Source organism: Centroberyx affinis, unplaced genomic scaffold (assembly GCF_046629955.1).
Source record: "Centroberyx affinis isolate AG114_WGS23_722 - 3 ecotype Tasmania unplaced genomic scaffold, CSIRO-AGI_Caff_v1 ptg004464l_1, whole genome shotgun sequence".
Taxonomy (NCBI): Eukaryota; Metazoa; Chordata; class Actinopteri; order Beryciformes; family Berycidae; genus Centroberyx; species Centroberyx affinis.
Window position 1 is genome coordinate 15,970 of NW_027282127.1, and position 24,154 is coordinate 40,123.

Consider the following 24,154-nt stretch of genomic DNA (forward strand, 5'->3'; position numbering starts at 1 on the left):
AGTACTCCAAATGACAACAGATTCAGAAATCCAGCACTGCAGCTTTAAGGTTAGTATGTGAGGAGTTTAAACTGTTCCTAGACCAGAGCCTGAAGGTGCAACTGTACTCTGCAATCCTGTTCCCAAGTGAAAACAATTTATAGCAAATATAAGAGAACAGACTACAGCTTCCAAAGGTTCAAGACTTTTTTTGCTTTTTTTTTTTGTTTTACTTTTCCGACAAAAATGGAAGAATAGTTAACATCCTTTTAACAGTTGTACAAGAGTCTTGAGTTAATGGTCAGTGTAGAGTTATCCTCTATCTTCCTTATAAATATCTGTGTGGGTGTGTGTGTGTGTGAGAGAGAGAGAGAGAGAGAGAGAGAGAGAAAGAGAGCGAGAGAGAGAGAGAGAATGGGTAATAGTCCATGTGATCAGGAGAACAGGCATGCACTTGTTTGCATGTATGTATTTCAGGTTTTAGATTCTAGGGTGCTACAAAACGTTGATAAAACAGGTTCCCCTTTATCCCCAGTCCCCTATGGCAGTGATTGATGTACAGATGCTAGGTGATGAAGACTGTAGTCTTTTTATCACTACCGATCGACCTGGAAAACACTGCTTCAGAATCGTTTGTAATCCACATGGTGCAACAATCTGGCTGTCTGGGAAGGCAAACGCTCCAGCAATGGTATTTGAAGGGATTCCAAATACTGTAAGACTTTGTTTTGGTGTTTAATACTGTTCTGCCTCAAATGTTTCTCTGTGAGCTGTGAAGTTGGTGCTGTTTAAGACATCTATAGCTGAGCGTACATTGGCCTTCCACCAAGAGGGTCTTATGATAACATGGTCTGAACACGTTATCTGGTAGAAGGCGGAGGCTGTTTGCTTCTTCATTGTCTTTATCCTCGACTCTTTATCCTCTTTTACCTACAGGTTACACAATAGTCTGCTGTGTCTGTCATAGCCTCTCTCTGGCTCTCTCTTTATTCACTTCCCTCCTTTACTTCTCCTGTCTTTAAGCTTCCATACCCTCATTTCCTGGGTTAAACTGTCTTTCTCTAGTCATTTTATTAACTGTGTTTTTACACCCAACTAACTTTCCTCTTCCTCTTCCACTTCTTCCTCCTCTGCCTCTCCATCTTCTGTTTGATCCTCATTCTCTTCATCTATCTGCTCCTCTCCCTCTTTAACTAGCGCCTCCTCCTCTTCCTCTCCCTCCTCCTTTTCCCCATCCTCCTCTGCTTCCTCCATTTCTCCTTTCTCCTCTTCCTCTCCCTCCTCCTTTTCCCCATCCTCCTCTGCTTCCTCCATTTCTCCTTTCTCCTCTTCTTCTCCCTCCTCCTTTTCCATATTCTCCTCCATCTCTCCCTCTTCATTTTCCATATTTTCCTCCGTCTCTGCCTCCTCGCCCTCCTCCATTTCTCCATTATTTTCCCCCTCTCTCTCCTCTATTTCCACATCTTCCTCCCCCTCTCCTTCCTCCTTTTCCATGTTCTCCTCCTCCTTTCCCTCCTCACTTTCTCCAATCTCCTCGCTTTCGCCCTCTTCTTTTTCCCCATGTTCCTCACCCTCTCCCTGCTCCTGCTCTCCATCCTCTTCTCCTTCTCCTTTCTGATTTTCCCCATCCTCGTCCTCCTCTCCCTGCGTCTCCTCCGTCATCTCCTCTCCTTGCTCCGTCTCATCATCCTCCCTTTCTTCCTCCCCTGCATCATTCAGCTCTTCTCCTCCTTCCTCTTTGTCTGTCCTCTTTCCCAGATCCTCATCTTCCTCTATCTGGCTCTCTCCATCTTTTTCATCCTCTGCGTTCTCTTCTTCCTTTTCAGCGGCCTCTTCTTCTCCCACCAAATCTCCGCCCCTCTCGCCGCACCCTTCGTCCTCCTCCTCCTCCTCGTCATGGACACCATTCTGTTCACTGTTGTGATTCTCCTCATCCTCTTTCTCAACCTCTACATGGTTCTGCTCCTCGCCATTCGGTTCCGCTCGGTTGTCCTGTATTCTGTCCCCGGCGCCGTCGTCGCAGTTGGCGTTGTGGCCGTGCGCGCTCCTCCCACCGTCCACGTTGTTTCTCAGGTGTATGTGATTGTGGTTATTGTGCTCCAGGTCTTCCAGCGTGAGCTCGAACTGGAAGCGGTCATGCTGGAGGTGTCTGTCTGGCGGTGGCGAGGGCGACTGGGGCATGGTGTTCTGATACCACTCCCTGTTCTCCTCCAAAGTGTCCAGCAGTTCCTGGGCGTCCGGGTGCACCAGGTCAGCCCACGTTTCCCACAGCGGGTGGACGATGTAGTCGATGAAACCCACCTTGAAAATAAGAGGAGACAAGCCAGTAAAGCACTTGGATATATCTGAAGTGATAAAAAATGAAAAATTACTTTTTCGTCTTTTTTAACTTATTTGACTTATTATGCCAAAAAAATGCCCAAAAATATTTTCTTGTATTTTTATAGAAAGATCTCATTATTTTTACTTCCTGGAAAACAGAAAATCTTTAGTGGTGACTTCATTGTGTAGCAGGAGGTGTACATAGAAACCTCAAAATACCTATAAAACCATCAGCCATCATGTAATTTTTGAACAATCCCAACCCCCAATCAAATAAAAACCTTTTTCTCCCTAACTGATATCATAAGGTCCCAGCCCAGATTCGAACTGTCCTGTTTCAACATCACATGAAGGAAGCAAGATGCTCTTAAAATGCCGTTTCACTGTGACTTTAAACAGGTAGAACTTCTTTAACGGGTGATGGTGGTTGATGTAAGTGAGAAAGAGAGAAAAAAGAGAGAGAGAGAGCACTACCTGACTCTTCTCCACAGAGGCGGTGTGTTTGTCACACATAGCGCTGATCTCCATGCCTCTTTCCCTCTCCTTGTCACCCTGTCGAAAGAACTCCTCCATGATCCTCTCTGTCCACTGCCTGTACACCGGCAAAGGCTTGGTGGGGTTGCTCAGGTCTGCGCAGTGCACCATGTTCCTCAGTACCTACTCACACACACACACACACACACACACACACACACACACACACACACACACATATATACAATGCATACACACAGGACATGTCCAACTTCAATGAATCAATCAATCTTATTAACCCAGTCAGGAGATTTATTGTGCAGTCAATATTTCTCTGCAGGGTGCGGGACTTCATTCAAGTTGTGCAGTCAGGTAAAAACAACAATGAACCCACTACAATACACATATCTAAAACACATGAAACATAACACATGGTGACAATCTATACAGTATTTCCTGTATGCACGCTGTCAGAGCCATAGATGACTCTGTGCTCTGTAATGGTCAAACAGCCAATGCATGCTGGGTGATGCATTACCTGTATGCGTTCTGTGTAGTGGTCCAGGAGCAGAACGCCGGAGCTGGTCACCTTCTTGGTCTCCACCATGGTCTTCAGATCAGCCATCAGGGTCATGTGTTTAGACATATCTGTGGCCAACACCTAGAGGGCGGGAGGGAGGGAGGGGGGGAGAGAGAGAGAGAGAGAGGGAGAGAGAGAATGAGTGAGGGGGAAGCACAAAAAATCTCTACTACCTCTCTCCTTAGCCCTTTTTTTCCTAGAACTTCTCTCTTAAATTACCATTCTATGGTCACAAAAATATTTCACTATCCTGACTACTAGTTACTACTATTTGTTGCCTGTAATGATGGTCTTTTAGGAACTGACACTCATTCTACTGTTGCACTCATTGTAAGTCACTCTGAAAAAGAGAAGATGGTAGAGTTGAAAGTAGGGAAGGAAAAGGGGAAAAAGGTGAGTGAGGTGAGAATCAGGGCTGAGATCAATTCACTTTCAATTCAATCAAATCACAATGAAAGTAGAAACTGCAATTAATAGAGCATTAGGCTGGGTATTTGGCTGGGTAAGTTTTTCCATATATCTGTTTTGGAGAAAATCCAGTGCATGAACTGACCAAGATTAAGCTAACCCTAATTCAACAAAACATCTGAGATGGGAGGAGCTCACTCACAACCTCAATGATATACCCACTCTCACATCCCGCTTTCCTCTAACATTCAAGCTAAGTTCCTGCCAAGGTGCTAACCCAAAACAGCAGAAGGGACAGTTACATGAGATCTGGAGCATTCATTTGTAGTGTGACTGGTATTGTACAAGTTGTGATAGTGAAGTTCCCTGACCATATCGATGACAAGCTTGCGAAGGCTCTGGCGCTGGCGCTTGGTGAGGTTCTGGAAAATGTCACAGTTGTCCTGATGCAGCAGCTTGAAGCCCACAGCCAGGTGGTGGTTCTCCAGGACTGACTCATCATTATACATCAGGGCCAGTTCTGAGTCTGGGGGAGCGAGGTGTCATGATGGACAGTGAAGAAGGAGAAAAGGAAGATATGGAAACCTCCAAGCATATTTACTGTGTGCATTGTGTGTGTGTGTGTGTGTGTGTGTGTGTGTGTGTGTGTGTGTGTGTGTGTGTGTGTGTGTGTGTGTGTGTGTGTGTGTGTGTGCGTGTGTGTGTGTGTGTGTGTGTGTGCACTCACTGGTGTTGATGAGGAACTGATTGGAAACCCCAGGATGGTCTACGTCATGGATAGCTGCAGCAAACAGAGCGGCGAGGATCTCCAGATCAGTGAACACAGCCTGAGAGGGGTGGGGATGGGAGAGGGATAGAGTGGGTACGGTGTACAGAGGGAGCAGCAGGAAGAGGAGAAGAAAGAGAAGAGAAAGAAAGAGCAACTTAATGACTTTCAAACACATCATATTTTCTCTCTCCCTCAGGAAGATGGAGATGAAGATCTTGGTTAAATGAGGTTTAAAAAAACAAAACATCTACAGTTCCAAAGATCCTCTTCCCCGATGTTTGAATGAATGAATGAATGAATGAATGAATGAATGAATGAATGAATGAATGAACGAACGAATGAATGAATGAATGAAAGAATGAATGGTCATCTGTGAATATCATGTGCTGTACTGTTTTGCACTGACCATCAACTGTGATGTTACTGTTTTGCCTTGTACTGTGTTGTTGTATTTCATTGTGCCTAAGGTGAGGCCAAATATGATTTTCCAGCCTAGGTTTCATAAAGTTCTATTCTATTATATTCCATTATATTCTATTTTATGTTTTTGTCATTTTTTATAGTATAGTATATAATATAGATTAATAAATTATATTGTAAACCTAAAACTGCTGAGCTATAGATAAGGCTTGACAGGAGAGGGAGTGAGTGTGTGTGTGTGTGTGTGTGTGTGCGTGTGTGTGTGTGCGTGCGTGTGTGTGTGCGTGCGCGCGTATTCTGTGACATACATCAAGGGCAGGTGTGGAGAGGAGGACATGTGTGGACTGGGTGACATCTGCAGCATGTAGGCTGTTGTGGTACGCTACGTTTCCATGGTAATGATCCTCCAGGGTCATCACATAGGTCACAAAGGTGTCAACTGGGATACGGAATGTCTTCAACAGCTCTCGCTCCTGAGGAGGGAGGGGGTGAGACAAAACTTCACATATACTAATATAGCCAGCATGTACATCAGCACACCCAGAAGTTCTTAAGGTGGGAACAACCTTACAGAACACATAAGTGTGCAGGTATGCCAGCATGTGCACACACACACACACACACACACACACACACACACACACACACACACACACACTCATATTGTTTACCTGGAAGATGGCATACATGATGCAGCTGAGCGGCCTGTTGTTGGAGAACTCTGCTACTCTGAAGATGTTAAAACTCCACTTATCCAGATCCTCCAACTCCTGGTCACACCACACACACACACACACACACACACACACACACACACACACACACACACACACACACACACACACACACACACACACACACACACACACACAATATGAATTGTTGAGTCACAAACCTTGAAGCAATAACCAGTAACATTAAAAAAAAAGCATAATGGTCACATTCCACTAAATCCTTCATTGAATGCTTGGAACACGCTTTTATGCACAGGCTGTCTCCTGTCTCACCTTATTCCCACACTCACACACACTCATACACAGCTTCATCTCACACACAGGACATTAGAATTCTTAAGGAATCATGAACAGAGACGGCACCACCGGGGTGCATGAAGGGTGTCAAGAAATAATTTAAATGTGCTGGGTTTAACAGACACTCTCTCTATTCAGCGTTTGCACATGGTTAGGGCGTCGATCACTGAGGTCTGCTGCCTTTGGAACAATGATTTTCAGAGCCAGATTCACAGCAGACATCCCTCTCATGTCACTCAAGATAACCTGCGTCCTGTCCATCCAGGGGACAGGTGCTGCGTCATACAGGGTGTCTAGAGATATTGAGAATATTTCAGGCCTCTTTGTCCAGCTGCCTGGTGCAGGTCTTAGTGGAAATGCCGCACCAAATAACATTTATATCTATATCTAGAATATTTATTTCTACATTTATGTACTGATGTGCAAAAATGCATGACATGGGACCATTTCCATCATATTCTGGGCTTTTCTAAACATCACTGGTGCCATCGACTATATGCAGTTGACCATCAGGGCATAAGGGCATAATAATAATAAACATAGTAATAGGGAAAGACAACATTCCATCAGCATTCAATTGGTATGTGAAGCAGAAATTGACACAAGTGAGTTATGAGTTGAATAGAAATCAGCTGTCATTCATCTTGTCAACTTATAAAAGTTATTTTTGATATGGAAAAAATTATTTCTGTGATTTCTTATCAGCAAGAATGCAGAATAGCGCATTCATTTCAGATTTTGTGTAGTATATTTTTTGTTTTTATCCAATTACTGTCCCAAGGGCATACTGCCATTTCAATCTTCTTGTGACATTGTCCTAAACAAAACTGAATTATAGGTGTAAGACATTAAACAGAGAAAAGTCAAGGGCCTGATTTTTCCACCATACAGATGGAAAGGACATAGAAGCCAAGGTTTTGAGACAGACAGACAGGCAGAGGGATAGACAGATGGATAGACAGATGGACTGACAGAGACAGACGGATAGACAGATTGACAGACACAGACAGACGGATAGACAGATTGACAGACACAGACAGACGGATAGACACAGACAGACAGATAGACAGACAAACGGATAGACAGACAGATGGATAGAGAGACGGATAGACACAGACAGACAGATAGACAGACAGACGGATAGACAGACAGATGGATAGAGAGACGGATAGACAGATTGACAGACACAGACAGACAGATAGACAGACAGACGGATAGACAGACAGATGGAAAGAGAGACGGATAGACACAGACAGACAGATAGACAGACAGACGGATAGACAGACAGATGGATAGAGAGACGGATAGACAGATTGACAGACACAGACAGACAGATAGACAGATGGATAGACACAGACAGACGGATAGACAGACAGACGGATAGAGAGACGGATAGACAGATTGACAGACACAGACAGACGGATAGACAGATGGATAGACAGACAGACAGACAGATGGACGGACAGACAGATGGACGGACAGATAGACAGACAGACAGACAGACAGACAGACAGAAAGATGGATGGACGGGCAGACAGACCTTGGCGAGCTCGTCCTCCTGGTCTGTGTTGACACCGAAGCGAGGCATTGAGGTGCTGGAGAGGCTGGAGCTGTGAGACAGTTTCCTCACTCCACTGATGTGACTCATAGGCTTGTCCTTCAGAGTAGGAGACGGGATCTCCACCTCGTTCTGCTTGTCTATAGATTGACGGACAAACACACACACACATACGCACACACACACACACACACACACATACGCACACACACACATACACTCACAATGATTTATTGTAGATGGTTGGAGAAGGTCATGTAGATGTGGCAGGGACAGGAGTCAGATTCCTGCTGGACTCACCCAGGAAGGTACTGGAGATGTACTCGGAAACCTGGTTGCCAGAGCGACTCATCTCTGACAGGTGGGACAGCTCTCTGTTCAGCATCCTCTTGAACTTTGGCAGAGAGAGAGAGAGCAAAAAATAGATATGGGGCAAGCTGATATTTCTGTGCTCATTTGTTGTTTGTCTCAGATTTGGGCAAAGACTGTTCCTCTCCAGGGGACATTGAGGGGTAATGTTATACAGTAGTTTCTTTTGGATTTTTTTTGGATTAGTAAGCCATATTTTTCAAGGTTGCAGTAAAATTGTTTCTTTGTTGTTATTATGACAATAACACCGGTCACCTCGCTTGTGGTGAAATGCTTCATACTGGTGTTTCTCTGTTTAACATGCATTTTGTTCTAGTTATGGTTAAGTGATGTTTGCGTACCTTGTTGGAGGCCATGTCGCTGACAGACCGGTGTGTCTGGATGGTCTCCAGCTGGTCCAGGCACCAGTCCAGCTCCTCCAGTGTGTCCAGGGCGAGCTGCTGGTACTGCTGCTCTGATAGGGTGGCCCTGGGACTGGCACACACTCCACCCAAGGGAGACCTCCTAAGGGCACAGCAGTTAGTTAGAGTTGCTGTAGGTTGAACTAACTAGCAACAATAGGACAGACAAGCAACAGTTAGATACATAACTGGTACACAACAGCACAGTGGTTCTCTCTCTGTTTCTTGTGAAATAATGAACATTTGCATTGTCTTTGCTTCATCCAATAATTCAGTGTGAAAAGAGTGAAATCGTCTGAAATGGGAAAATAAAAATTCACATTTCATGTCAAAGTCCACTATTGTGCATGACTGAACAACTGCAGTAGTAAGACTATACAACACTGAGTTACAACTACACAGCATTAATACAGCCACACTGTGTGCATGCAGACAATGTGCCATGTAAGCTTATAATGATAGGTAGTGGTATCTCTAGGTGTCATTTACTGTAGTAAAGCTGATTGCCCATGGCCTTAACAGCAGGAACTACCTCTTGTTTGCCTAATTAAATGACTAAGACATACTAAGATACAGAAGACTTTGAGGGACATTTGGGAGCAGTAAGTTGGTACTGACTTGACTGTTGGCGTGGAAACGTTGGCAAGAAGGGTGAAGTTGCTCCGCACTGATCGCAGACTGGCCAGTACCTAGGTCATTATACAGTATCACACAATGACCATGCAGTTCATATGAAGACGAGGAGAGAATTAAAATATCTTAGCAGGTGCTGAAGCGCAGTAGCTTTCAAGGAATCACGAAAAAGGAGAACAATGCACACTGCTTCCAATGCTCCAACATACTGTATTTATTCAACTATTTCACATTTTGACTCTTGGCCTTCACCAGAACATATAGGGTCAAAACGTTGGAAGATAGTTGAACAACTATGTGGGAGCACTGACAGCAGTGTGCGCCGTTGGCCCTTTTCATCATACATTCATCGAGACAAATTAATATATATCTTTAATATAAGACTCACTTGAGCAAAAGGTGTGACGATGAAGTCCTCTGCTGTGTGTCTGAGAGAGAGAGAGACAGAGAGAGTCGAGAGAGAGAGAGAGAGAGAGAGAGAGAGAGAGAGAGAGAGAGAGAGAGAGGAAGTACAAAATGATATTTCTTCTGGAAAGGTCTACATACAGGTACACACATATATATGAATGCAAGCTCTCTGCCTCTCACTCATTCCCTCTGTCTCTTTCTCTCTCTGTATGTGTCTCACCCCTCGCTGGCCAAGGAGGAGTTCCGCGAGACGGTCTTGGGCGACATGTCATAGTCAGAGTCGGAGCGGTAGAGGAAGGACTCCCGTCTCTGGCTCTGGGGGAAAGAGGTGTTCAGGGTGAGGCCCGGGCTCTGCAAGCCCAGAGGGGTGTGACCGGGGGACACGCCATTTTCTGCCTCATAACTGGAAAAACAGGGGAGGGGAAAAGGGTGAGGATTAGAGAAGGACAGGAGCATCAGTGAAATATCCTCTCTGCAAGGTGAAATAGGTGGCTAGAAAGCAAGTATATGTGTGTGTGACCTGTCAGCGTCTGCGTGTGTGATGGAGATGCGAGGTGGGATGCGGAGGGGAAGAGTCGTGGGACGCGGCACATTGCTCAGGACCTCTGGTGAACGAGTGCGGTCTCGAGGGCGGAGCCAGCAGGGTACCTGTAGAGTGAGGGCACAGCTGAGCTCAGAGAGGAGAAGTGCAGGTGCAAGGTGCAGTTTGTGTATTCCGCCTCCCCTCCTCTCACTACCTGGAGACTCGACGACAGTCTTCTGCTCCTCCCTCTGCGTAGCTCAGCCCCCAGTGTGGCCCCAGACGTATAGGATCGGCTGTAGCGAGATGACTCCGCCTTCTCCCCAGCACCTATTATATCTGTTTCATGGCCCTGTAAGACAGGGAGGAACAGAAAGAGGAGAGGAGAGCGGGTGAGGGAAAGAGATAGACAGATGGAGTGAGTTACATTTCCAAAGAAAAAAACACTAGATTTATTTTTTGTTCTTTGTAAATAAAAAACAATGAGAGGTATTATGTATCTAATAATAACGATACAGCTCAGGAATGGAAATTAAAGGACTTGGGACATGTAGTTGTCATTTTGCCTGACCTTACTAAACCACGTCCATTTGCCCCATTGAAATTCTGGTGAGTTAGGATAATTTTACAGCAACACAGAAAGACTAAAAATGATCAATGTGTGTGTGTGTGTGTGTGTGTTGTGTGCACGTGTGCGTGCGTGACTGTCCGTGTGTACAGATGCATGCGTGTGCATGTCTGGGATACGGCCTCTACAGACTGAGCTCTTAGAGGCTGATCTGCACTGCAGTACCGTAGCAACAAAACACTGGGGGAATGGTAGCAGTTGCTAGGCAACAGTGCCGTGTTGCTTCCATGCTGCGTTTGATGTCGTCCAGACCCAGATGTGGAAAGATGCTCACATCCACACGCGCATATACAGTACACACACACAAACGCACCCAGGGCACCCACTCAGCATAATCAATAATAGAGCGCTTGAATAATGTCTCTCATTATGTCCTTCAGCCAAGACTTTACCTTTAAAAGAGATACAAACCTAGATGTGGATCCATGACTCCTTAGAACAAATCAACCTTTCACTGAAGCTCATTTACATAGAGCACTACGACCGACTGAGTGGTTCACACTGTGTGAGAGGAAGCTGGAGGATACAGATTTTCTAGTGACTATACTGACTGGTGTCTACAGAGCTTGACGACTAGAACAAAGGGAGTCTGGGATGTGTGACAGTCACAGGGTTTGTATGTCATGGTAGGCTTTCATCGAAGGCTAGTCACACACCAAGCATGCACTCACTCGTGTATGTGCATATCAGAATGCACACACACACACACACACACACACACACACAGTCTTTCCCTTCAGTCTCCCAACAGTCCAGTCTGACAGTCTCCTCTTCCAAACATGTACTAATGAGAAAACAAATGACGGCTGAAAAAATGTTGGCTGATTTCCCCAAATTGATTTCAGAAAGCACAAAGCTCCCCCACTGTGTGTGTGTGTGTGTGTGTGTGTGTGTGTGTGTGCGTGTGGATGTGCGTGTGTCATTGTTGCCATTCTCCCTCTCACCTCTTCTCCAGTCACCGACAGCACGCTGCGGCTCTTCTTCATCCTGATTGGCTCGTTCTGGGCCCCAGGGCGGAGCGTTCCGGAACCCAGGCAGCAGAGCAGGTGGAGAGCCAGGACCGGAGGTCAAAGGTCACTGCAAGGTCAAACCGGGGTCAGACCGGGTCACAACCGGCCCCCATCGGAGCTGACTCAGCCAATTGCCTCACACTCCGTCCACCTCAGACTTCAGATGGCTGGAACGGTGCTTTTTCCTGCCAAAAACGCTGCATTCAGGTGCGGCTCGGAATCTCCCAGTTCAGTCGACAGTTATTGACCTTTTGTTTTGACCTGTTGTTTTTCACGAGCCAATGTTGGAACAAAACTGAAACCAAGAGAAAAATCTCACTTCATGTTAGTGTTTTCCATCACTTTATGGAAATGATGATGCCTGCCCGCTTTTCGCCTTGCTTTGGCTAGACGAGCCAATGGCATGTACCAGTCAAATGTCATGATGTCACTGTTCAGATACACGCTTGGAGGAACGTTCACATGAAGTTACCCAGTTGTAAACCTGACACCACATGAACGCACGATTTCCCAATAATGGTAAATTAGAAATCCCAGATCCAGAAGGATTGTGGGAAAATCTGCACCAGTCCCATCTTGTCTCAGGTAAGTTTTCCACGGTCTGATTGGTCGGCTGGATCCAGATGCTGCATAGGGAGAGGTGTTATGCTTCAGTATGGTTGGTTCATCTGAGAAACTAAAGTCAGGATGTCAAAACTCCAGGAGTCCATGTTTGAATCGGCTAGATTGTCTCCACCTCAGGTTACATTCCTTGTAAAAAAAAAGAGAAATTGTAGTTAGTATGACAAAGGATTCAGAACTCTTCAATTAATTTAAGTAATCTTTCCTTCCCCCTTTTACAACTCACTAATATGTGAAATCTGACTGTAAATCTGATGTAACTGTCAAATATGCAAAATTGTTTTCCCATTCTTCCCTCCTGAAATCATGCAAAATCACCATGCAGATATAGTGTTTGCAAGAAAAAAACAAAAAAACAATGTTAATTGTTACTATTTGTTGTCATACCAGAAATTTACCTTTAAACATTCAAAATGAGTAAAGACTTGGCTGACTAAAATCCTAAAACGTGATTAGCTGTCTAATTAACTGAGAGAGGGCAGCCCTAACTAAATATTTTGACAATCACAGCCTTGTGAATAGATGCAGGAGCTGTACCTAGAGTGTGGCTAATTCTGAGCAGATACTGCAACACCAAAGCTCATAGATGTTATGTAATTACACTGAGCAGTCAGAGCTGACCTAATTCCAATGGATAGGACAGATTCAGTATATCAGAGTGTCTCTGACTGAGCTGGTGCGCACAGATAGTGGTGGAGACGACTTTTCCCAGGGTCACCAAGAACACACCCACTGAATGAAAGGAACACTCTGTCACACAACAGTCTGCACACATTAACAGAGCAAAGAAGGGCTGTGTTGAGAAAATGACAAATGCATAGTGACACAGTGACATAGATACAGACAATGAGAATCTTGAGCACATACACACACACCATAGCTGCCACCAACACCACCACCACTAGAGACAGATACAGCAGCTTATAAAACCAAGCAGCAATGCATCAATATGCAGCTCAACTAGCAGCCCGCTCTGCTGTTACAAAATAACAAAACACATGAACACACACGCTGAAACCTGGTATACATGAGGGCTGCCCTACCATCACGCCTGTCTGCACATGCATTGCAAAAGACATGTGTCAGTCACACACACACACACACACACACACACACACACAGAGGGAGAGAAAGGCTGCAGCGTGTAAGAATACAACACACTCACCTTGATTGCCTCAAGATCAATGGCAAGATGGGCTGTGCCTTGTCTTGCTTTCACTGTCTCTTTCCTTTTCCTCTTCCCCGCTCCCTCTCTCTCTCTCTCTGCAGACGAGCAGTGTGTCACAGCGGAGAGAGAGAAAAAACACTTGGCGTCTTCATGAATATCCGTGGCTTCACCAGCTTCCCTCCCTCCCTCCCTCCTCTCCTCTCCTCTCCTCTCCCCTGCCACAGTGGTCTCCCCCAGCCACCCCCCACAGCCTCCATGGAGAAGCCCATCTCCCCTCCCTCCTCCAGCACACACTCACAGTATGTCCATTAATCCCATACAACAGCCACCGCTCCTCCTCCTCCTCCTCTCCATCGGTCCCCCTGGCTTTATTTTTACTTCTTATTAGCACCCACACACCAGCGCTTCGCTTCGACAGTCACGCATCATTTCTCACACAAACACCAGATTTTTATCTCAATGCAGCAATCATATTAAAGAGTCACATTAAGTCTGCCCCCCCTCCTCCTTACTCACTCCCCCTCTCAGACACACACACCTTCTCTTTTTTCCATTCCTATTGACTATGTCCTTCTACAGTCATTCAAGGACATACATTTCTCTCTGCAACATGCTGTGAGTATAATTCATTGAAGCAGAGTGTTGCTGCAGACCCAAAATGGAAAATCATGCTGCTCCTATTATCTTGGATAGTTTAGTCCAAGTCTATGCACAAATCTCTCCCAAAGCTGGAGACAGCAGACCAACCACCTTTGTTGGTTGTGCTTTGAAGCAACACTTCCTGGAGTTGCTCCATTGATAATAAACGGGAGATTGACTGTATTTGTGACAGTGTTAGTACCCAGGATAATAACCAGGAATCTGAAACTGTGATGACTTTTCCTCGGGGGCTTTGTACTATGAAATATCTATTCAATGCCTTTCAAAATCAGTGGAAAGCAAGTTCACACGTCTCAGAAGAGAGGACTACTTGGCTATTAGTGATATACTGGCCAAGAACAAACAAAAGCACCCACACACACACGGCAGTATTGCATGAAGTTGGGATGCCATTCGGTTTCTCCCCCCTAGGCTTTTATAGGCATTACGTAGATTTGATTTATGACCCATGCCTGCACCGATTGTTTTCTATTTACAAAAGTGACTGCACAAAGAAGCTTTGCCTCAAAAATCCTGGCCAGACCACTAAATCAAACCCACCAATTAATTATGAAAGAGAGACAGAGAGGGAGAGAGGGAGGGAGGGAGAGAGAGAAAGAGAGAGAGAGAGGGAGAGAGAGGGGTGGGGGTGGGCAGACAGACAGAGACATGACAGAAAATAAGTCAGGCTTAACTAGGAAAATATAAACAACTCTTAAACAACAATAAATATGGCTTGCTTTATTAGACAATATCTGCAGTACAGGCTAAAAATGTACATTATCTCATAAACTTTTCAAGGATAACACAAAATAAAACACTTATTTCCATTGTGGTTCTTAAAAAAAGTCTTAAAAACCCTAGTCAAGACACAGACAGGACTCATTAGACAACACATTATGACACAAGTCAATAACCCATATTGTAACTTATTTTCCTCATCATACCTAATCAACAAATTAAAAACAGACAAATAAAAACAGCAGTTTTGGTATATGCAGGTCTTATCCCGCATATACAGTATGCGAGTATTGAATGTATGAAGCATTACCAGCACACTGTAGATACATTTTGACATGTCAATTCTGTCAATATAGCTTTCAGATACAGTCAAGGAAGTGATGTCAAAGGGAGGCATTTACATACAAAAAAAATAGATATAAGATGAAGGGGCATAGACAAAGGAATTTGATATCGGAGAGGTGATGTAGGTCAAAGCTAAGGTGAAGGAAGGAAAGGGGGGTAGGAGTTCAATCGATGACACCAGAGACATTTTCCCACTCTAGCTCTTCATTAGGTTCTTCTTTCTTTTTTTTTTAATCTTCCTCTTCATCTTCTTCATCATTATCCCCTCCTGAGCCAGGGACCCAGAGTCCAGAGTCAATGCACCTCATCATATGGTATTTTCCTTCCTTTACAGCAGAGAAACATAATTAGACAGGTTCCAGGCACAGAATAAATAAACAAATTAATACAAATAAGTTCATATATTAGGGATGGGACGATATGCTTATCTCACGATATGATTCGATACATGATATGGGGTTCACGATTCGATACAACCGCGATACGATGTAATGAATAGAAGTTCAGTGACAACAAAATATGACTATGCAGAATTATGTTTATTTCTTAGCCTTCTTTCTAGCATTGACTTTGGCTTTCTAGAATGTAAACAATTTAAAAATGTCATTACAAAGTGCTAATAATATAATTTGGATGGCGAGCTTATGAAATTGTGATGGGAAAGCCCTCTCATCTGTGTTTACTACAGCAGAATAAAATGCAGCTAATATCATGATTCATTTTTCTACCCCACGATATTTCTTGTCACATTTGTGTATTGCGATATATTGGATTTCGATATCGTCCAATCCCTAACATACATACATTCATAAAAACTGTCCATATTTTGTGCATCAAAAGACACTGTCTGTCCTTCATATCTATCCTTCATTTGCTTCCATTTAATGACTGGAAAGCATTGTTTTGGGTCTGTAATGATAACAGACATGTATACACACATGCACACCCCCACACTCACCATGGGGTCCAGTTTGCTGATGGCGTCCTGCAGCATCTGAATGTTCTTCTCATCAAAACCCCTCTGCATTTCCTATGAGACAGGAAGTGTCATTAAAGTGCAAACATGGCACAATGGCCATGTTTGTGTAAATTGTGTGCTGCCTACTGATGCGCCAGCACTTTTTTAGCATACTGAACGGCAGTGAGTTTAGTAGGCCAGAATGCTTTCATAGCCAGTATATGTAAAATGTCATGATATCATTGTTTTTACATGCACCGTGGACGCCAGTGTCCATCAGTTCTAATTCATACTTCAATACTCAGTTTTCCACAATTCTATTGAGTTTGGGCTAAAATTTATTATGCTGAAATGTTCCACATCACTGAAGAGACGCTTAACTCTATGCAAGCTGTGAAAGCAGATGACACCATTTACATTATACAGAGAGTGCATGCCTGACTGGTGGAGTTTCATTCTGGCGAGCTCTGATCGTCCAAATGACAATAAAGTTCATATCAATGGACTGTGCAAAAAATGAACTTCAAAATCTAATAATGGCATTGATATTTTTGAAAAGTTATTTTTAATGGGTCTCTAGTACTAAAGGCTTGTCAACCTATGAATTAAATCCTCCAGTTCAACAACAGCCATATTAATATTCAGGTTGAGAGCCATGAAGAGGGTCTGATACCTAGGATATTAAAAACAGAGGCATTTTTTTCAAAATAGACTATAAAGACAACTAAAATGCTGTATATACAACATACATTTACAGCATGCGTAGTATAAAAGAATAAATAACATTGATATCAATGTAATGTGCTGTTTCTAATACCCATGAGTGAGGGTTAAGAGCCAGTTTAGACAAAGAAAAAGTCTCACTGATCAACAAAGGAGAAAATATTGCTTGGCAACATCAGGACTTAACTATGAAAGTGAACTAATGATTTTGCCTGACTGCTGACAAAATTAGACAATTTTAGCAATTCTTTTAGCAATTAACTAAAAATTGGAGACTTCAAAAATTTAAAAAAAAATAAACAAATAAACAATCTTTTAAATTTTTCTTTTGAGGGAGAGAAACATGTAGTAAAATACATATATCGTATAATATCTCCCACAATCATTACTGGACAGCATTATGTGGAACCTTTATCCTGGATAGCATTTCCTGGATAGTACTCTGCTGGTCATTTTAAGTGAGATGATGCCGGAGAAATGTTTGCCTACTAAATTGTTATAAATTCTGTATATTATACAGTATAAGTCTTCTGGTTAGTATTTGCTGCATTAAGTTACAGAATTAGTTGGACATAGCCCCATTCTACATACAGTATATACATACATGTGACTATTACCGGTATATCGCCCACCAGGGCTACTGGGGAACTTTGTAGTTGAACTGGGCATGCTACTCTCAGCCATTCCTGAAGATGGCACCCCACTGATGGGGGGACAAGAATATCCATCTTGACAAACCCCAAGCGGCTGACTTTCACTTCTGTCCTCATTTGACCTCAAACAGGTCTCCACCGCTTCCACACACAAAGCGGGCAATACACTCGATCTGATTGTGGCTCGAAACTGCTCCACGGCAAATCTGACTGTCACCCCCTTACATCTGTCAGACCACTTCTTTATTCAATTCACGGTTTCCTTACCGGAACATCCTCACGTTCTGCCACAAATGGTCTCCTTCAGACGAAACCTCCGGTGCCTCACACCGGCTCAGCTCTCCAATGAGGTCTCGGCTACCATGCCTCCTCATAATGAATTCTCCTCACTCCATGTCAATGAGGCTACAGACACACTCTGCTCCTTGCTAGCTGCCTCTCTGAACAATCTCTGCCCTCTCTCATTCAAACCTGCTCGTAACACCCCCCCTAGTCCATGGCTCACCGGTGTCATCAGAGAGCAACGGGCGGGGCTCAGAGCAGCCAAGGGAAAATGGCACAAATCCAGAGATCCCACTGACCTCAGTGACTATCAGACTCTCCTATCTGCATTCTTCTCCCATCTAAAAAGTGCCAAGACCAATTATTATCAGGAGAAAATCAGCAGCGCCAAAGACACTCGGAAATTATTTTCAGCTTTTAATTCACTCCTCAACCCTCCACCACCTCCACCCTCAACTTTGCTCACTGCTGACCTCTTCGCATCCTTCTTTACTGATAAAGTTTCTACCATCAGTAATCAATTCTCTGAGCCTGACCAACTCAGTATGCTGCCGCCAGCTAACAGGGCCTCACTCCTCTCATTTTCCCATCTCACCGAGGAGCAAGTCTCCAAACTTCTGCTTGACTCTCGTCCCACTACCTGTCCGTTGGACCCCATACCCTCCAACCTCCTGCAGGCCATCTCGCCCACTCTTATCCCTGCAGTCACGCACATCATCAACTCCTCACTTACAACGGTTGTGTTCCCCACTGCTTATAAGCAAGCCCGGGTTACCCCGCTGCTAAAGAAACCTACACTCAACCCATCTCAGGTTGAAAATTACAGGCCGGTTTCACTCCTCACCTTCCTTTCCAAGACACTTGAGCGCACAGTCTTTAATCAAGTCTCTGAATTCCTTTCTGAGAACAACCTGTATGATCCTAACCAGTCTGGCTTCAAACGCGGACGCTCTACCGAGACTGTGCTCTTGTCTGTAGTGGAAACACTGCGATCAGCTAGAGCTGCCGGTCAGTCCTCTGTTCTAATATTGCTTGACCTATCAGTTGCCTTTGACACGGTTAACCACCAAATCCTCCTCAGTCTCCACACTCGCTGAGCTTGGCTTCTCAGGATCTGCTCTCTGCTGGTTTGAGTCCGACCTCTCAGGGAGATCCTTTAGAGTGTCTTGGCGAGGGGAAGTGTCTAAATCCCACTGCTTGTCCACAGGGGTACCTCAAGGGTCAGTGCTTGGACCCCTTCTCTTTTCAACACACACCACCTAACTTGGTGCAGTCATCCACTCACATGGCTCCTCATACCATTCATATGCTGACGATACCCAGCTCCTCCTATTGTTCCCGCCAGACGACCCCACAGTCTCGGCACGGATATCGGCATGCCTCGCCGATATCTCGGCATGGATGAAGAGACGCCACCTTCAGCTTAACCTGTCAAAGACTGAGCTACTTGTCATTCCAGCCAGTCCCTCTGTACAACAACAGATCAGTATCCAGCTCGAAGCAGCTCAACTCATTCCCGCAAAGTCTGCCAGACACTTGGGTGTCATGATTGATGACCAACTAACCTTTAAGGAGCATGTGGCTTCTGTTGCTCGGTCATGTCAATTTGCCCTGTACAACATCAGGAAGATCAGACCCTACCTGTCTGAACATGCAGCACAACTCCTAGTACAGGGGCTTGTATTATCACGCCTTGACTACTGCAACTCCTTACTGGCAGGGCTCCCGGCATGTACGCTCAAACCTCTGCAGATGATCCAGAACGTGGCGGCGCGTCTGGTCTTCAACCAGCCCAAAAGAGCACATGTCACTCCGCTGTTCATATCCCTCCACTGGCTCCCAGTTGCTGCCCGCATCAAGTTTAAGTCCTTGATGCTCGCCTACAAAGCAGCAATCAAAACAGCTCCGACCTACCTGAACTCCCTCATTCAGGTCTATGCTCCCTCCCGCTCACTACGCTCTGCCACAGAACGGCGCCTGGTGCTGCCACCACAACAAGGCCCTAAGTCACTAGCCAGACTCTTCTCTTCTGTGGTTCTTCAGTGGTGGAACGAGTTACCAAACTTCATTCGATCTGCAGAGTCCCTCTCAATCTTTAAGAAAAGGCTAAAGACCCAGCTCTTTAGTGAACACCTTCTCACCTGATGGACTGTGTAATCCAAACAAAACCAAAAAAAATCTTTATCTGCCTCTATACACTCTATGCGTTATCTCGTAGCACCTATGTCCTGTTGGACCAGAACTTATCTTTATGGCACTTACTCTCATTGTTCTCTCTCGACTAGATCCTTGCTTGTGTTGTATTATCTCATATGTACATCCCTTTGGATAAAAGCATCTGCCAAATGGGAAATTGTTATTATTACACTAACTGTATGCATTGTAGCATGGTGAACACACAGTACATGCTGGTGCGTTCAGCTTACTAATTCTGTCAGTACAGTTTTCACACAATGTTGATGCAACAATGCTACACTCACTTAATACACATAGGGCTGTAATCATAAATAAGTTTCTGAATTCAAAAAGTTCACTTCATTCCAGATGGTAATTTGGAATGGTTTGTCCACTTGGCCCCGACTTCTCCTGCATAGAGAGTTTGGCCTGAGCCATCAGGGAAATAGCAGTCCTACATGTAAATCATTGTTGAAGATAAAACTTGAGACCTTCAACAATAAATTAGGAAGTTTGGAGTCTTAATGTGTTTGGACAAACACTTTAAAATGAGTGCCAAGATGCAAGGCTGCCCCAATTATTACCCACATATGGTGTGAGAGCAAACTGCACTACCACTACATGGTGTTAAATTATGCTGTGGTTTGTCTTTCATGCAGTAGCTTGTGTCAGAAAGTCATTCTGAAGTCTTTGCCATGTGAATGGTGGGATTCTGTGGAATGTCAGGTGCTGTGGTGTGTCACCTATGTGTTTCTCCATATAAATTTGAACATATAGTTGGAGATGCACACACAAGGAACATATGAATGTGAATGTAATGCGGCACATGAAGCTGCATCTTTAGTTTGATTCTATGGCAGAAATAATGAAACGTCTGATAAAAAAAATACAAACAAAAAGTTAATTTAAAGCGTGTGTATGATTAAATCCATGTATGTGTGTATGGATTACCTTAGGCAGTGATTGGTAGACCTCTACAGGGTCTAAACCACCCGGGCCCAGTCTCTTCTGCCTCTCCTCCTCCTCCAGCTCCTTCAGAGCGTCCTCTATGCGGGCCTGGGCACGGTCGCGGACACGCTCCTTCAGAGACTCAAGCTCGTGGTTGAACACATCTTGGTACGGCTTGTCCGCAGTCTGAAACAGTCACACAAACACACTGAAATTACTGTAATCCCACACACATACAAATACAGATAATTTTGTCAAGGAAAGCTACCACACAGACAAAGATACAGGCATACAAAGTGAACTAACGTTCTCCTACAAACCTTGATCTGGGAGAAGAACTGTCTGAAGCAGCCTCGAGGGTCGACCTGCAGCGTCCGAGCCAACTCCAGGATGAACTGCATCACTATGGTCTGGTGGGCCACCTGCTCCATCAATGCATGTTTCTAAAGTAGATACACACAGAGTTTTCAAGGAATTTCTGAAGCAGATATACTCCAAACAGTGTATACACACATTACACACACGCACAGTGCACTCACCTCTTCCACCTCCAAGTCAATACACATGACAACAAGGCAATTAGCCGTCTCTTCACACACCAGATGTGGGTTGTCCGACAGGTACTTCTGACTGTCGTCCCAGCGCCGCATCATGCCTGGCACACACACAAACACAGGTAGCAAAATAAATACATTTTGGCATAAAGACAAAACCGACAGGTTTAAGGATATGGAACAGAGGGAGTGGGAAAGACAACAAACATACTATCAAAGCCATATCAATCCTAAAAAAAACCTACCAAAGTGTTTGATTTCCTTCTCATACTTCTCCACAAATGTCTGGTGTTTCTCCTCCTTTTCCTCCTCTGTCTCCTCCTCGGCTGCAGGCTTGATGTTGAGCACACTCTAGAAAACAAGACAGGAGGAGACATAAAATAGAGCAATAAGGATATTAAGAAGTCACACATGCCCTTGTACCTCTGAACTTTACAAAGTATGTAGCCTTCGTCTTTGCCTCACCTTACTGAAGCCATCTTTGCTGAGTGTGTCTACATTCCAGGGCAGTTTCTTTTCTTCTCGCCGGTATTCCTCCATCATTTTCTCAAACTGCTGTTCATCCCTCGTCAGTTTTTTCACCTCTGCCCGGGCTTTACTCAGCTCGGCCTTTCTCTCATCCTCCTCCTTTCCCTCCTTCCTTCCTCCCTCCAGCTCTCTAAGTCGTCCCTGGGCCTCCTCTATCCGCTTCTTGCACTCTGATAGGTTATTTTCCAAATCTTCCCCCCTCTGCTGAAACTCGGCCATTCGCTCCAAACGGGCCTGTTGCGGCAAGGCCAGAGTGGGGGCAGCGGAGAGATAAAGGAAAGATGAAAAGAATGAGTGGCTTGTCAAAATAAGACAGAGATGGCAGGGTTTTGAAAATGAGGGATGACCAGAACAAGCGGAATGGGGAGGAGAGTAGAAGATGGTTTGTTTTGATGTTACATGAAAGTGGGCACTAATGGAGAGGGATGCCAAATATCCTGTGGATGACATTTATTCTTGTCACGTCTGACACTGGGTCATGATTAGATGGTTCAAAATTACCTGTTCAGCCTCATTTGATCATCTTCTCAAAAGAATTAGTAGATGACCAAATATATGCACAAAGAAACTGAAAGGGGAGATGACACAGAAGGGATTTTAAACACTATGCTCCTGTGTGCCTAGCCTTAACAGCAACATAAAGACAGTGCCACCCACTGGTTTTATTTGGGGCTTTCCCCATCTTGGCAAGCCTTGATTCTTCATATTCTACAGATATGAGATTTGGGGAATAGATACGCAATGAGAGGGTGCAAGGAAGATTGCAAATCACTCCAGGACCTTTCACATAGTAAGTCACGTGACAAACAGCTAGACACCAACCGTCAACTAAGCTAATTACCCCTAGTCCCAGAGCCATACATAGTCAGAGCTTGGCCAATGCAGTTACCACAGTAGTTCCACAAATTAGTAATGCACTTTACAGTAACTTGTGGTTTTATGCCTGGTGATTTGGCCATCTAACCACAGCGATGTCGAGGATGTCTTTGTGAAATTTGCAGTTAGCGCCTCACTGCCCTGGAAAAGCGGCAAAAGCAAGCCTAACCCACAGTTCATACTCCTTCTGTATTGACTCTTCTGACTAGTAGGTCTAACAGTCAGCTCTACTGCTTACATTATCTACTTCTAAGACACCAAGTTTCACGGCTACAAGTTTCAGGGCCAACCCGATGTCTCATTCTGTATAAACTCGGCGTGTCGACGTGTGGATGGGTCACATCTTCATCGTCTGACACATAGATGTGATCCCACACGCTGTAGTCGATGCCCGCCGTGTTCGTCATCTTCTCGCTCTCTGCCTGGATTTCCTCGCAGACCGTTAGCGCTACAGCAACAGATAAATGTTTGTTTGGGGGAAAAAGGCTACAACGTCGCTTGAAGGACAGAAGCGTTAAGAACAGAAAATGATAGTTTCCAATCCTCTTAGCAAGACTGACAGCCACAAACCCCACCCCAGCTTTCCAACGCACTAATAATGCGTCGGGTTGCACCGGCAGAAAAAGGATGTACGTCATTAAGCATCGCGGGTTTGTTTGTTTTTTGTTTTGGGTTTTTTTCAAACATTGTTTTCTTCTACAAATGTAAAAAAAAAAAAAAGAAACACTCAAGTGGTCAACTATTACATGATATTCGGCTAAATAGGCTAATAAAGTAGGTTTGAGGTTTTTGTTTTCATTTTAAGATTTAACTTTGTTTCTAAGTCAGTTCTTAAATATGTGACGTTAATTGTAGAATAAGAAGGACGCGTCTCGAATGTAATATTTTGCTAAAATATTAACCAGGTCAATATATCTTTTGCTGTCGGAAGATTTGGGACTATTCAAATATGTAAAATATCACTCTCTATGAATTTTAGGTAAAATTGAAAATTCATCCAAAATATAACATTAGAGGAAATATATGGGTGATGAACAACACGAGATGTGCTGTTTCAAGTTTGTTCTTAGGAAGTTTTCTTGTTTAACTCTAAATGCAAACACTCTAAAAATGGAAAGGAGAGGAAATATTTAATTGAGCTTCTTCATCTATCATATATCTTCCAGAAACTCATTCCAGTAATCTGAAATCAATTTGGAAGCAGTGGGATAATTGTGCTCATGGCACCACTCAGGCAGCAGGGGTCGCTATCTGACTATGGGAATTGAAATGAAACTAGACAGGCTGTGATGAATGTATTCAAGAGCAGAACTGAATATCTGGACTACCTTAAACCCAAATAGCCCACATTGCAGCATACTTGGTTCACTCATGATATGAGATCATAGGCCATACTGTCTTCTGTTGAATGATGCCAACTATAACAGAGAAAC

The 24,154-nt window shown here is 44.2% G+C and overlaps 2 protein-coding genes across 2 annotated transcripts; both read right to left on the reverse strand.

Moving 5' to 3' along the window:
• Nucleotides 1–1,290: 1,290 nt before the first annotated feature.
• On the reverse strand, nt 1,291–11,486 carry LOC139665140 (3',5'-cyclic-AMP phosphodiesterase 4C-like; the record flags this gene model as incomplete). The annotated part of the gene is made up of 16 exons (XM_071544110.1): nt 11,445–11,486; nt 10,090–10,224; nt 9,873–10,000; nt 9,573–9,755; nt 9,333–9,372; nt 8,930–9,000; nt 8,252–8,414; nt 7,842–7,935; nt 7,524–7,681; nt 5,624–5,722; nt 5,261–5,425; nt 4,491–4,590; nt 4,135–4,289; nt 3,314–3,436; nt 2,776–2,958; nt 1,291–2,280 (listed from the first exon to the last, which is right to left on the reverse strand). Coding segments are annotated over exons 1-16 (2,829 nt in total), but the record flags the coding sequence as incomplete, so codon positions are not given.
• A 3,410-nt stretch (nt 11,487–14,896) lies between these two features.
• cdc37 (cell division cycle 37 homolog (S. cerevisiae)) lies at nt 14,897–23,128 on the reverse strand. Its single transcript, XM_071544117.1, has 8 exons — nt 23,012–23,128; nt 21,783–22,079; nt 21,563–21,668; nt 21,303–21,418; nt 21,084–21,206; nt 20,767–20,949; nt 15,983–16,054; nt 14,897–15,350 (listed from the first exon to the last, which is right to left on the reverse strand). The coding sequence occupies exons 1-8, from the start codon at nt 23,126–23,128 to the stop codon at nt 15,255–15,257; spliced, it is 1,110 nt and encodes a 369-aa protein (XP_071400218.1). The 3' UTR covers nt 14,897–15,254.
• Between the last annotated feature and the right edge of the window lie 1,026 nt (nt 23,129–24,154).